Source organism: Phascolarctos cinereus, unplaced genomic scaffold (genome assembly GCF_003287225.1).
Source record: "Phascolarctos cinereus isolate Bilbo 61053 unplaced genomic scaffold, phaCin_HiC Scaffold_726;HRSCAF=1367, whole genome shotgun sequence".
Classification (NCBI taxonomy): Eukaryota; Metazoa; Chordata; class Mammalia; order Diprotodontia; family Phascolarctidae; genus Phascolarctos; species Phascolarctos cinereus.
The window spans coordinates 419,714,000-419,727,306 of NW_027556098.1; the positions used below are offsets into that span (position 1 = coordinate 419,714,000).

General features: G+C 60.4%; 2 protein-coding genes across 2 annotated transcripts; one reads left to right on the plus strand and one right to left on the minus strand.

Annotated features, from left to right (window-relative positions):
• Positions 1–78: 78 nt before the first annotated feature.
• Positions 79–7,717, minus strand: ALDH16A1 (aldehyde dehydrogenase 16 family member A1). Its single transcript, XM_021003262.2, is given in 19 exon segments — positions 79–365; positions 560–637; positions 639–683; positions 805–990; positions 1,079–1,283; positions 1,364–1,531; positions 1,642–1,775; positions 1,866–1,971; positions 2,428–2,564; positions 2,719–2,789; positions 2,792–2,813; positions 2,913–3,098; positions 3,259–3,411; positions 3,529–3,710; positions 5,199–5,276; positions 5,365–5,543; positions 5,787–5,913; positions 6,077–6,179; positions 7,523–7,717. Coding segments are annotated over 19 exon segments (2,427 nt in total). The 5' UTR covers positions 7,625–7,717; the 3' UTR covers positions 79–200.
• A 27-nt stretch (positions 7,718–7,744) lies between these two features.
• PIH1D1 (PIH1 domain containing 1) lies at positions 7,745–11,156 on the plus strand. The gene is given in 12 exon segments (XM_078145989.1): positions 7,745–8,110; positions 8,205–8,291; positions 8,488–8,713; positions 8,796–8,862; positions 9,136–9,315; positions 9,675–9,736; positions 9,858–9,939; positions 10,035–10,140; positions 10,515–10,590; positions 10,765–10,824; positions 10,826–10,909; positions 11,012–11,156. Coding segments are annotated over 10 exon segments (885 nt in total). The 5' UTR covers positions 7,745–8,110; positions 8,205–8,291; positions 8,488–8,587; the 3' UTR covers positions 11,054–11,156.
• The last annotated feature ends 2,151 nt before the right edge of the window (positions 11,157–13,307 follow it).

Here is a 13,307-nt window from a genome sequence, read left to right on the forward strand (position 1 = left end):
CCCAGAGCCCCCTGCAGACTCCAGGCTTCCCTGACCCCTTCCCAGCCCACTTCTTTCTCCTCAGAAGCATACCAGATGTACATGAGATCGTTTATTCAGGTGAGAACCACAATGAGGGGACAAGGCGGGGCTCAGTCCTTCCAGGTGCCCAGCAGCCGTGGGTTGCAGGACTAAGTGGGGGATGGGGTAGGAGGAGGGGCTCAGATGTCTCCCAAAGACAGCCAGAGAGCCTTAGTACGGGCTGCCCGAAGGCCCAGCTCGGGTCCGGCCCCCTCTGTCTCTCGGTCCCAGGATCGGCTCTGACCCCTGTTCACCCATATAGCCTTTAGGTTCCCAGCTGAGGCCCATTCCACAAACCGGGAGCCCTGGGAAGAGATGCTGAGGTCACAAAGGGGCAGGGCCAGGGCCAGGACTGAAACTGGGGCCCAGGCTCAGAATCTTTGAGCTGGATAGAGCTTAGGAGGTCACTGGGTTCAACCAGCCCTGGCTGGCCATCACCTCAACCCAGGGCCTCTGGGAAAGGGGCTGGGGCTGGGGCATAGGCAGGAAGGGGGAGTACCTGGGCAGAGCCAAAATACCACAGGGCAGGTACATCCTGATGAAGGGCCAGACAACGGGTGAGGTGGTCCCGGTCCCCCCGTTACCACGTTCACTAGGCCAGGTGGGAGCAGGCAGGCCATATCCTGGCAGGAAGAAATGCACACTGGGGGCGGGATACAGCTCTATCCAAGGTGCTCAGGGGACGGTGGGGTGGAGGGCAGGAAAGGCTGGTGGGGGCAGGCGGGAGGGTCGGGGGCCCAGTACCTGGCAGAGCTGGAGGGCCGGCAGTGGACAGGCCCCACTGGGTACCACGATGACAGCATTGCCATGGGCCAAGGCTGGGGCCAGGAGGGATACAAAGGCAAGCAGGGGCTGCTCCTCTGGACAGACGATGCCCAGCACTCCGAGGGCCTCTCGAAGGCGTAGAAAAGGCCCCTGGTGCCCAGCGCTCTGGAAGGAGGTTACAGGATCAGGGGGCTGCCAGACGGGACGGGATGGGGGACTGAGGAAGGGGGGCAGCAACGAAAAAGAGGCTCACGTGCAGGCCGGCTCCCTGGGCATGGACCTGCGCTCCCCAGGCTCGCAGTCGGGCAGCGCTCAGTACCACTTCAGTCTGAGCGCCCACGGGGTCAACGCCTGTCACCTCTGTCAGCTGTTCTGCCAGGGCCTGGCTCCTCTGGGACAGCGCATCGGCCAGTGCCCACAGGGTTGATGCCCGGCTCCCTGGCACCCGACTGGCCCAGCTGGCGGACAGGAGAGAGGCAGGGTGAGGGCGGCCCTGGGAGCTGGGGCCAGCCCACCCGCCTCCCATCACTCCACTCACAGGACCGCTGCCTGGTGTGCTGCTTCCACAGCCACTCGGATGTCCTTGGCACTGCCCTCTGCCACGTGCACGCAGACGTTCCCACTGGAGCCCAGGATGGGCCTTGAGCTACGGCTGGCAGGATTCTGGAAGTGGCCGGCCAAAAAGACCCCATATGGGGCAGTTGTGCTGAAGGAAGAGGCTGTGGTGAGGACCCCAAGACTACTGTGCTCAGGCCCTGCTCTGGGATCCCCCTCAGAGGCCTGAGCAGGAGGGTTTGGGGGGAGCTGGGAACTGACCTGGGGGAGGAGGTATCAGGGCCAGACGGCAGAACAGGTGGGGCAGACAGGCCAAACTTCTCATAGTCCACACTCTCCAAAGGCCCTCCAGACCTGGGGGGGAGGTCCACGGGGTGGAGGTACTCATAGAGGCCCTGCAGGGGTGAGCGCCAGTTAGGAGAGCAGGCAACCCTCCAGGGAGAGAGAAAGGTGGCGGAGGGCGAGGGGGTGCAAGGGTCACTTACATCAGGGCCCCCGTGCCAGGATGACCCGTTCTCCTTGCAACCACCCATGGGGGCGCCTGCGTCCTTGAGTCCATGGGCATTAATCCAAACAGTGCCCATTCGGAGCCTAGCAGGAGAGCCCGGAACACAAACAGAGACCATTAGGGACACCCAGAGAAACAGATAGATACAGACTTGGGAGGTGGCTGGGGGGTGGGCATTGAGATGATCTGGGGCGCCCTGGAAGGCGTGTAGGGTCTAACTGAGCAGCTGTGGGCAGAGGGAGACTGAGGCTGTGAGTCTGAGGGCCCGGTGATCCTGGCAAGTGAGAGTGGGGTCAGCAGGAGGTTAAGAGACCCCCAAGACATGAAAAGGAGTGCCCTGAAGGACCATGAGGACAGTGACATGTATGTCATGCTTCCGAGGTGCCAGGCCCTGTGCCGAGAGCTTCACAATTACTTCTCACACATGTTCCTCACAGCATCCCTGGGAGGGAGGTGCAATTATGACCCCCATTTTACAGAAGAGAAGACTGAGGCAGGCAGAGGTAAAGTGACCTGCCCAGAGTCTAGGGCCTCCTTACTTATAGGCCAAGTCCAAGGCCAACGTGAGCCGCTCACTCCACACGCTGGCACTGCCCCCTCGGGGGGTGCCATTGACCATAGCCAGTGCCTCCTTTGCCGTGCGGAATGGGGAGATCACAACCAGAGGCCACGGCACCTGCAGCCACCACAGGAAGAGAGGTCGGGACATGGAGGAAGCCCAGGCTCTCAAGGGACCCAGGTGTCCCCAGGCCTGCTTCCACAGGGCTCTGATCACCGTGCCAGCCGTGGGGACCAGGCCTGGGATGTCCCCCACCCGGGGGCTTGCTCACCTCGGCCTGGGCACATGGGCTTGCCGGGGCCAGACCCAGGATCAGCGTTGGGGGAAAGAATGGGCTGTCTGGGGGACGTTTCCAGCTTGGAATATCTGCACGAAGGAGAGAAGAGGCAGGAGCCCTCAATTTCATCCAGGGGGCACTCCCCACTGCGGCATCTCCCGCGGCCCAGCACACTCCAGGCTCCTCACCTGTGCCCCCTGGCTCTGGGCTTCCTGAATATACTTCTGGGCTGTTTCCCAGGCAGAGACTCCAGGGGTGCCCATGTCCACGGCCCAGTCCAAGCTCCGGCCTTGACGCACCCCACACATGCGGGCCTTGAGTCTCTCCAGGATCCGTTCCCACTCACACGCCTGCACCAGCAGCCGCAGCCCACCCTGAGGTCCCAGGGCCCAGGTCAGCTGGGCTGTCTGGGAAGACCTCTTGCCATAGCCTGGCCCACCCTGCTCCACCCCCTTCCCGTCCTCTACCATGCTCACCAGCCGCAAGGGGGAAGCCAGCAGGACACACACAGCTGTCCCCCCAGAGGCCACTCACCGGGCTGCGGTCAGACCAGACTGCATCTACTACCCCTTCCACCGCCGAGTCCAGGTCGGCTGTATCTGTGATCACCAACAGAGACTCTGTGCCCAGGCTCAGGGAGAGGTCAGTGCTGCTACCGGCTAGTGCCCTACGCAGGGCCTTGCCTTCCTGGGGGCGGGGTGGGGGGGGGAATCCCAACCATTCAGCACCTTGCCTAGGCTCTGGCAGGCCACCCCCTGCCAGGACACCAGTGCCCTCCCGAACCCTGAGTCCTCGCCCCTGTACCTCCACAGTCCCGCAGAAGGTGATCTTGGCAATGCCAGGCAGGGTGGGGAGCAAGGTGCCTAGGGAGGTGGCTCCCATGACCACATTGAGGACCCCTGGGGGCAGCCCAGCCTCCTCGCTCAGCTGGGCCACAAGTAGTGAAGTCAGACAGGTTGGGCCTCCAAGGACCACCACAGTACACCCTGGCGTGGAAGCCAGAAATCAGTGAGCGAGCCAATCCACAAACCTAGAAGCCAGGACTGTCCTCCATGAGCTCTGGAACAAGGAGGAGACAATGCATCCAAGACGGCTTGGGGCAAGGGGAGGGAAGAAAAGGAGGAGTCCACTTCTGGGCCGCTGAGGCACAAAGGGGAGGGGATGTCGTGGGAGGGATGGGGCGGGGGAGAGAAGGCCAGCCGGCTGCCCAGCTCAGATAGAGACGCCGAGAGAAGCTGGGAGGGCGGGCGGAAGCCGCACTGGCAAGGGCCCCAAACGCCAAGAAGAGCCAGGAGCTCAGTAAGCAGGGAATGATGGCTGACTGGACACTTTCAGGGAAATCGCTGTAGCTGAAGAGAGGACAGAATGGAGGCGGACAGCCCCCCCCAGCAGCTGCGGCCACCGTCCAGGCCTGAGGTGACCAGGCCTGTGCCAGGGTGGGGGGCGTCACAGGAAGGAAGGGGCGTCTTCGAGAGATGGGGCGTAGGTGAAACCAGAGGCCTTGGCAGGAGCTCGCACATGAGGTACGAGAGAGAATGAGGAATCCAGGATCATTCCAAGGCTGGAAGCCTGAGGGACTGGGAGCGACGGGGCTCCTTGGACAGAGCGCTGGACATGGAGTCTGGAATGTCAGATTTGAAATCCAGCCTCGTAAATTTACAAGCTGTGTGATCCAAGGCAAGTCACTTAAGCTTAGTTTCTCAGTTTCCCTCACTGTAAAACAGAGCTAATCATAGCACCTACCTCCCAAGGTTCTAAGGATGAATGAGGAAGGTCTGGTAAAGTGCTTAGCTCAGTGCTATTATTACTGGGAGGATGATGGTGCCCTCAACATGAGGTGAGGAGGCTTTGAAAGGATAGAGAATTCCTTGTTTTGGGTATACTGAGTCTCAGGCACCTAGGGGACAGATCAGGGCTGGACGCACAGATCTGGATCACATTGAGACGCAAATGGAATCCATAGTGATCGATGAGGTCACCAAGGGAGAGCGTCTCAAGAGAGAGGAGGGCCCAGAACAGTGTGGTCTGGAGACAGAGAAGAAGCAGCAGACAGGGAGGAGGGGGACCGGGGGGGACCTGGAGAAGAGAGAGCAGGCATGAGAAGAGAGGTCACCACAGGGTTAAAGGGAGGACTCATCTGGCCACCAGGAGGCCACAGGTTAATGCCGAAGAGAACGGAATGATGAGCATGGAAACCGGACTGGCGAGGAAAAGAATGAGAGAAGGAAGCAAGAGTGGATGGGGGTTTTCTTGAGGAGTTTGACTGGGAAGGGGAGGAAAGATGGAGGAGGAGGGTGTGTGGAAAACAGAAGGGCTCAATAAGGAAAAGGGGGTGGGGTCCAGCCCTGGCTAGTCCTTCCTAGGAGCCCCAGCCCTGGGACAGATGAAGGGCCAGGAGAAGGGTGAGAACAGGCTTCCCATCACCCAAGAGTCCAGGGTAGGCCCCAAAGGTTCACCCTGTGGCCCTGACTTACCCACAGCCAGGGCCGGGCAGATTCTCCACATCATCTCAATGAAGGAGAACGTTGGCGGGAGAATGACAGCTACCACTCCTGGGAAAGGAAGAGCAGGGCTGGCACGGCGCGTGCTGGTGTGGGGCATGCCCAGGGGAAGCTTTTTTAAGGGGTTGGGGGCTCTCACCCGCGGGCTCCCATCCTGCCAGGGCCCGCTCCTGGGTCTGGGCCCAGCAGGCATGGTATCGCAGCAGCTGACAGGCCAGAGGAACGTCCCCATCCCGGACCTCACGCACCACACGACCTGACGCCAGCGCCTCCAGGATCCACAGAAGCTTCTGATGCTTATGGATTGTCTCTGCCAGCCTAGGGGATGCAGGGGACGGTGAGGTCAGCCGCTGGCTCTCCCAGAGGCTCGTGAGAGAGTATGTTCCAGTGGAGTGGAAGCTCCTGGAGGGCAGGGCCTGTTTCTTTCTGTTTGCTCAGTAGGCCAAGTAGGGAAGAGCTCCTCTGATTCTCCCAAAAAGGACAGGAATATCTATGTTTGCTTCCCTTCTCCTTCCACCCCCCACAAGGCCAGGCAGGGCAGCCATGTTTGGGGCCCCTTACCTGATCAGGTGCTGGGCACGCGTCGCCCCAGGGAGCTGGCTCCACCCTCCAAAAGCCTGTTGGGCCACCTCCACAGCCAAAGCCACATCTTCCTTCTTGGCCTGGAAGCAGCTGGCCAGGAGCTCGCCTGGCCACAGAGCTCTTAGATCTACAGGATGTAAGCACCCCACCCCTCGTCCCCAAAACAAAGGCGAGGCGTCCCACGCCCCTGAGGACCAGGGAGCATGACCAGCAGGGAGGGAGCCAGGCCTCAGACCCGGGACGTCTGGAGAGAGGGGGATCACTGGTACCTGAACATGGGTCCCTACAGCTGATGGTGCCTCGGCCCTCGGGTTTCAGCCACTTTCCGTTCACAAAGTGGCCCAGGTTTGAGCCCTGGGTGTCCAGCCAGGCCTGAGTGAAATGGGGCAATGTTAGGATGCCGGCTTCTCACATACTCGCCCTCCGAGGGTCTCAGGTGGCCTCTGGCCTCCAAGAGATCCAGGCATTTAGCATCTGGAGGCAAATCAGAGCCCAGAACCTGCAGCCCTGGGGGTGGGAATAGAGAAGGTTCTAAAGAAAGATTCCAGAGGGAGCCAGGCACTTGGCTAGGGCCAAAGGCTAGTAGCCTCTGGGCTGTGACCCCTGAGACTAGGGTAGGAAGCTTGAGCCTCTAGGTTTCCAAACCGGGAGGCATGAAGAAGGCGAGGGCAGTGCCTGGAGGGCGCAGTTGGGGAAGGCCCCACGAACCCTGGCACTCAGGCATAATTAATATACAGCTTGGATGGGGATGCCCAGGGCAGGAGACAAAGGACAGCAGGGGTATCTAGGGCCCAGGGGACAGGGACTGTCATCTACCAGGGTGGGGGACACAGGGCTGGGGTGCCCATGGTACAGAAGAGGAACCATGAGGAACAGGTGAAGGGCCCACAGGGAAGCCCCAGAATCCTGGTGAGGATGCACAGGGCAGGGTCTACAAATCTGGGTGCGAGGATGTACCCAGGGTCCAAAGGACAGAGTGCAGGGGTGGCAAGCTTAGCTCGGGATCCACAGTGCAAGACAGGCAAGCAGGGCTGCAGTCTGGGGGACACGGATACAAGTGCGGCTTGGGTTGAGGGCACAGGGAATGGGGTACACTGGAGTGAGGGGAGGCTTGGGACTGGGGGCACGCAGGTGCAAGCAGGGCTCAGGGTCTGACTGCACAGCAGGCTAGGGCAGGGCTTCTTAAACCTTTTTCACTGCGATCCCTTCAGCACTTCTTAAACAGTGGGTGGTGACCCTGGCTAGGGTTCACAGGTAGAGGAATACAAATAGGGGCTCGGTGTGACTACAGTGTAATTGGCTACACTATCTGTGGTGCTGGGAGACAAGTGAGGCTGGGCTGAGATACACCTGTGCAGGAGGCATAGGAAGACAAGCAAGGCTGATCCAGGATGCAGGGAGCACACGGGGTGCACTGGGTACGGGGGCACCAGGGGACAAGCAGGGCTGGGGTAGGGTGTAGAGGCGTGGGGGGGACAAACAGGGCTTGTCTGAGGTGCAGGGGGTGCACTGGGCGCGGAGGCGTGGGGGGAGGGGACAAGCAGGGCTGGGCGGGGGGGGGGGCAGCAAGGCTGAGCCAGGGTGCAGGGAGTGCGCTGGAGGCGGGGACGCCGGGGGATGAACTGGGCTGGGCCCGGGCTCGGCTCCCCTTGCACGGAGCCGTGGGTGCACGCGTTGCCGGGCTCGGGGTGCGGGACGCCCGCGGGCGGGCTCACCAGCGCCAGCGAAGGACTCTCCGGTGCAGGCCCGTAGTCCAGGGAGAAGAAGATGTCCCGGGCGCTGGACGCCCCACGCGACGTCGCCGTGGCCACCGCCATGCCGCCCGCCGAGCGCACAAGCCCACAGCCCGCCACCCAGGCCGCTTGCTGCCCCGGGACACTTCTGGGAATCCACCTAGCGATGCCTCCCTCCACCGCACGCCCCGCCTCCCTTTCCCGCTGTAGCCTCCTATTGGCTCACGAGCAATACCGGAAGTGTGGCGCCAATCGCCGGATGAGGCGGGGCCTTGCGCCGGAAGTGTGGCCTGAGGCCCAAAGTGCGGCTTCCTAGGTGACGGCAGCACCTGCTAGCCACCGGAAGTGGAGCTGGGGGCGTCTGGAAGGGTCTTGGGTGCTAGGGCTGGGGTCTGAGCGATTTGTTCGTGAGTCCCGCCTCCTCATCTCTAGTGCCCCGGCTGCCTGCTCTGTACCCGGAGAGAGTTGCGATCTCTAAGCGTTCTTTTGACTCGGGAGCCCCAGGGGTCCAGGCAAGAGGGGTGTCTCCCCTAATTCCCGTAGCCCCCGAAGGGGTCCCGTCGTGCCTGAGTAAGGTTTACCGAGATTCCCTAAGCGAGCTTTAGGATTGGGACCAGGAAAGGAGGAAGGAGAGGGCACTGAATCCCCCAGCCCTTGTCCACAGGGCAGACCTTTCAGACCAGCGAGGATCTCTAAGCGTCCTTTAGGTGTGGGCCCGCAGCTGCCCTCTCCCAGGCCCCCAGGAGCACGGGTGAGTGGGAATCTCAGCCTCCTTTAGGCCTGTCTGGGGAGGGAAGGAGGTGGTGGTCCCTTGGATCACCTATGGTCAAGCCCTGCCAGGGGGCAGGTTGGACTCCTGGGGGTGGGGGAGGAGCAGAAAAGGGGGGGTCCCCTCCCCCACCGCCCCATTCCCCAGGAGCCCTGACCTTCCGTGATGTGTCCAGCAGGCTGGTCCAGCCCTAGGATCTCTAAGCGTCCTTCCTGAGGGGCTGGCTAGGATCTCTAAGCCTCATTGGACGCAAGTAAGCCCCCCACCTCTTAGAGACTATGGCTTCGGCCTCCGGCTCAGACCCGGGCCGGGACAGCTCCTTGCTGGCTGCAGAGCTGAGGGAGGAGGCCAGAGCAGAGGCAGAGGAGGAGAACAGGGGCCTGTGTGAGCAGATGCTGCTGCAGGTGGGCAGGGGTCTGAGGAGGTCTGGTGGGTCTGGGGAGGTGGAGGTTCTAGTTGCTGATTCTGGGCTCCATGTCCCTGCAGGCCATGCAGAAGATTCTGGATGCCCAGTCATCCATGCCTGACTCCAGGCAGATCCAGCCCAAGCCTGGTAAGAGGAGAGGAGTGGGAGGCAGAGACGGGGAAAAAAGAGAAAGAAAGAAACAAAACACGGAGGCAGAGAGGGGCAAACGGAGATATGGACATATGAAGAAGGAGCAGAGACATGGGGCTGGGGTCAGTGGCCGCAGCGAGCCTGTGACTCCCTGACCCTGTTTCTATCTCCATCTGAACTGATTTGGGGTGGGGGGGTGGTCTCTGTTCTCCTGTCTCTTCTTGTGTCTGGGCATCTGCCTCGGTTACCCCATGGCCCTGTCCCCTCTAGGTTTCTGCGTCAAGACCCGCTCCCCGGAAGGAAAGGTTTTCATCAACGTCTGTCAATCGAACGCCATCCCGGCCCCGGCCGATCTCAGTGAGCAGGAGCTGCTGTGTGTGCTTGAGGGGGACCAGGCTGCCTTCCGCATCCCCATGAGCCTGGGAGAGCCCCATGCCGAGCTGGACCGAGGTGGGCCTGGACACCAGCCCTCAGCCCCGGATGTTGTCTCTCGCCCTCCCTGCCGCTCCTAGCACCTCCCTGGGCAGGGTCAAGGCCTGCTGGGGGTATCTCTGTTTCCCATCTGTCTGTCTCTGGTTTGGGTGGTTCCCTCCTTTCATCTCACACGTCTCTCTGTTCATCTTCTTATCTGTTTGTGTTTTATTGCCACTATCTTTCTGCCTCCCTGGACTCACCCTCTCTCTCACTCAGCTTGTCCCTGGGTTTGTCTCTGTCCCTGTCTCACTCCCCCTTCCATCTGGGCCTGGGCTGGTGGGAGGGAGGTTGAGGAGGTCCCAGTCCTCAGCATCTGTTGTGCTCACCTTCACTAGGAGGGAACGGCTGCACTGCCTATGACGTCGCCATCAACGGTGACTTCTATAAGAAGCTGCGGGTATGGGCGAGGGGCTGTGAGGAGGGAGGGCAGGGGGGGAGGTCAGAGGAGCTGCAGGAACCTGGGGAGTGGGTTCTGAGGGGGTTCAGGCTGTGAGGGATGTCTCCCCATCTTTCTCCAGAGTAATGATTTCTTCTTGGAGTTTTTTGTCACGGTGGCCATGGAGGGTTTAGAGGACAAATATGGGACCCAGCTCAGCCGAGGTAAGGCCTTCCTCAAGGGCCTGGGGTCTGGTGCTTGGCAGGGCTTCAAGGAAGCCAGGCACAGCCTGCTGATCCCCATTTCTCACTGCCTGCAGAGTGGCGCCTGCTGAAATACCGGCCCTTCCTGGGCTCTATCTCCCAGCAGAACATCCGCACCCAGAGCCAGCCGCGGCCTCCGACTATCCAGGAGCTTGGGGACGGGTGAGAGGGGCCGGAGGCAGTGTGCCGTGCAGGGGGCCCTGTGCCTTCCTGTGTCCTCCGTGGCCAGGCCTCCTAGCCCCTGCCCTGTGCACACCCTGCACCTGGCCCTGCTTAGTTCTGCTTTTCTCTGTTCTCTGTGCCTGTGTGTGTGGATGCAGAAATGGGTTTTGCTTCACGATCCATGTTTGCAAAGGGGATTTTGTTTGTCATGCTTCCTCGGTAGGCAGATGGGAAGAGGTGGGAGGGAGAGAAAGTGAAAGGTCTTTGCAGACAGGGACGCTTTCTTCTTCGCCATTGTAGCCCTAGTACTACACACAGTAGGCACTTAATAAATGCTTATTGATTGATTGTTCCTGTCTCTCCTCGTACCCCAGCACCGAGGATCCCCCTCTGAGGCTTTGGCTAGAGGCCCCAGACCTGCTTCTGGCTGAGGTGGTCTTGCCCAAAGTGGTAAGTGCCAAGAGCAGGTAGGCCTCCCAGGCACAAGAGAACACCCAGTTGGGGTGGGGAGCAGTGGAGCCTGGGATTTTCCCATCAGACCCAGAGGGCTGGAGGGCTCTGGTACCGAGGAAGCCAGGGTTCAGAATAGGCTTTTATGTCATTCTGCCTCTCCGTCTGTTCCAGGACTCTGCCCGGGAGCTCTCACTTCAGCTTGGGGGGGACCGACTGGTCCTGGGGTCACCTGGAGCCCCCCTATCACGTGGACATCTTTGTCCCCCATGATATTAGCCAGGAACAGTGCCGAGCTGCCTTCAACCAGAAGAGCAAGGTGGGCCCAGGAGATGCCCGGGGTGCAAGTGGGGTGGGTGGGCCGGGCCCCAGGAGCCAGCCGGGGTGCCTGGTTCTTCAGTGCCTACCGTCTCTCCTGCAGACCCTGATGATCTCCATGCCCCTGCAGACAGCCTGCTCCTGAGCAGCAGGACCTGGACCCCTTGGGTAGATGTCAGGCACGGCCGGACTGCCTCCCTCGCCTTCCCGTGGCTCGCTATAAAATAAAAGATTTTTACCTGGAAGAACTCAGAGTTGGGGCTGAGGCCTGGCTCAGGGATGGGGCGTCTGTGGGGTGGCTGGGAGGAAACTCCAGGGCCCCCAGCAGCGTGGTGGCAGAGTTCAGGGACCAGACACTGGGTGAGGCCAGGGAAGACGGCTCTGCATCAGGCAGGTTTTATTTTACTGAGGGGAGACCAGGGGGACCAGAGTTCAGTGAATGACAGGTGTTTGAGGAGAGAGCATTGATGAGGAGGGGAAGGTGGTACCTGAGCTGAGGCTGGAAAATGCTAAGAGGAGGCAGTGTGTATGGCGTGGAGGATCCAACCGCCAGGGAGGGAGGTCATATTGGAAGAACAGCCTCTAGGCTTGGGCTGGAATGTCCCAGGGAGAAGGGGCTGGGGAAGGAGGCGGGAGCTGGATGCCAGGCTGGGGAGCTTGTTTCATCCCAGAGATGACGGGAAGCTCTGATGGCATGCCACAATCCCACCTCCCTCCACTTGGGCAGCTGAGAGGAGAGGTTGGATTTGGGAGGCCAATGAGGAGACAATCCAATACCCCAGAAGTGAGAAGGTGAGTGTGGGTGAGGGCTGTGTGTGTGGTGGGACAAGGCGGACGTCAGAGGTGGTGCCAGTGAGATCAATGGAGTGAGGGAGAGGGAGAGGTCTAGAGTGACTCCAGGCTGAGAACCCGGGGGACAGGGAGGATGGAGAAGGTAGAAGAAGGGGTGGTTTGGAGAGGATGGTGAGGATGTGGGACCAGAGCTAGAGGGACACTGAGGCTGCTCATGAAGAGGCATGAGATGGTAATTAGATCCCTGGGAATTAAGGAGGTCACCACACAAAAAATAGCATGTGGGGACAAGAGAAGAGGGCTCAGGACAGAGCTTTGGGGGCACCTAGAGCGTGTGATACGGATAGGGCCCCAAAAGAGGACAGAAAGCAGTGATGGGGTCGGGAGAAGGCATGTAGAGGCTGTGTCATTGAAACATATAGAGGAGAAGGTCATCAGATGGGGCAGTAGAGAGGTCACTGGGGCCTGTAGGGACCAGGAGACCGGAGGATGGCAGGGAGTTGGATAAAGGAAGGCCGCCAGAGCAGGTCCAGTTAGTCCTGAAGGTTTGGGTGTGGAGGGCCCACAGGAGAGCCCTTGGTCCCTGGGACTGCAAAGGGCACCATAGAACCAGGGGCTACGAGCTTCAGAACCCCCTGAGAAGAGGGCCTGTACCCCTCCCTTTCTGTAGCTCTGTCGGGGTCTGGGAGCACTGGAAGTGAGCCAGTTCTGAAAATCTGTGAGTTTGGTCCTGTGCCCCTGCCCTGCTGGGTCCCCTGGCTGTGGAAGTGGAGGAGGCAGGTGGCTTGCAGTCCTCCCCATGGGCCAAGCAGAGCAGCCCTTGAGATTCTGGGCCACCGTTTGTCCCTAAGACATAGCAAGGCCCCACAGAAGGACTCGAGGGTTGGGTACTCAAGGCTTTGAACTTATTTCCTGCTTGCCAAAGCTCCTGGAGGGCCTGTGCAGCCGGTCGTGCCCAGCCGTGGGCCAGAACTCCGTCCACCCTGGACTGTAGGCCTGCACCTGTCCAGGCCCCACACTGATGGCGACTCTGGCCTCCAGCCTGCGTAGGCCCCGGGCTGCCCAGCCCCAACCTCTCTCTGCTGCAGTTCTGTCTCCTCGCGTTCCCACCGTCTCTCTCCGTGTCCTCCATCTCTCGTATCCCCGGGTTACCCAAACTGTTGTCTTCCCTGGGTGTCTGGCTCCCTTGGTCTCTGTCTGTATCTGCTCTTTTCCCTCAGTTGCTGGCCTCACCTTGTCTCCTCCGTAGAATGGGAGCTCCCTGCAGGCCAGTTGTTTTTGACCTGGTATCTGCAGCACCTGGCATTCCTTGCCCTTAATAAAGGCTTGCCAAGTGAAACTGAAGTCCACTTCTGTCTTCTCCCTTTAAGACTTAGCTTAGATTCCCAACTCCCCAATCTCTGTACTCCAGGGAGCAAGGTCTTCTGTGAGAGTCTTGGAGTCACCAGGGAGAGCTCGGCCCCAAAGATCTCTAAGCCCACAATCTGGCTGCATCCTGTTGTCTCAGGCTCTGCCTGTCTGTGGCTTCCTGCTTCTCTTTATTTGTCTCTCTGCTTCTCCCAAAGTGGTCAGGACTTGCACATAGGCAAGGATTTGCCTTAGTCTCT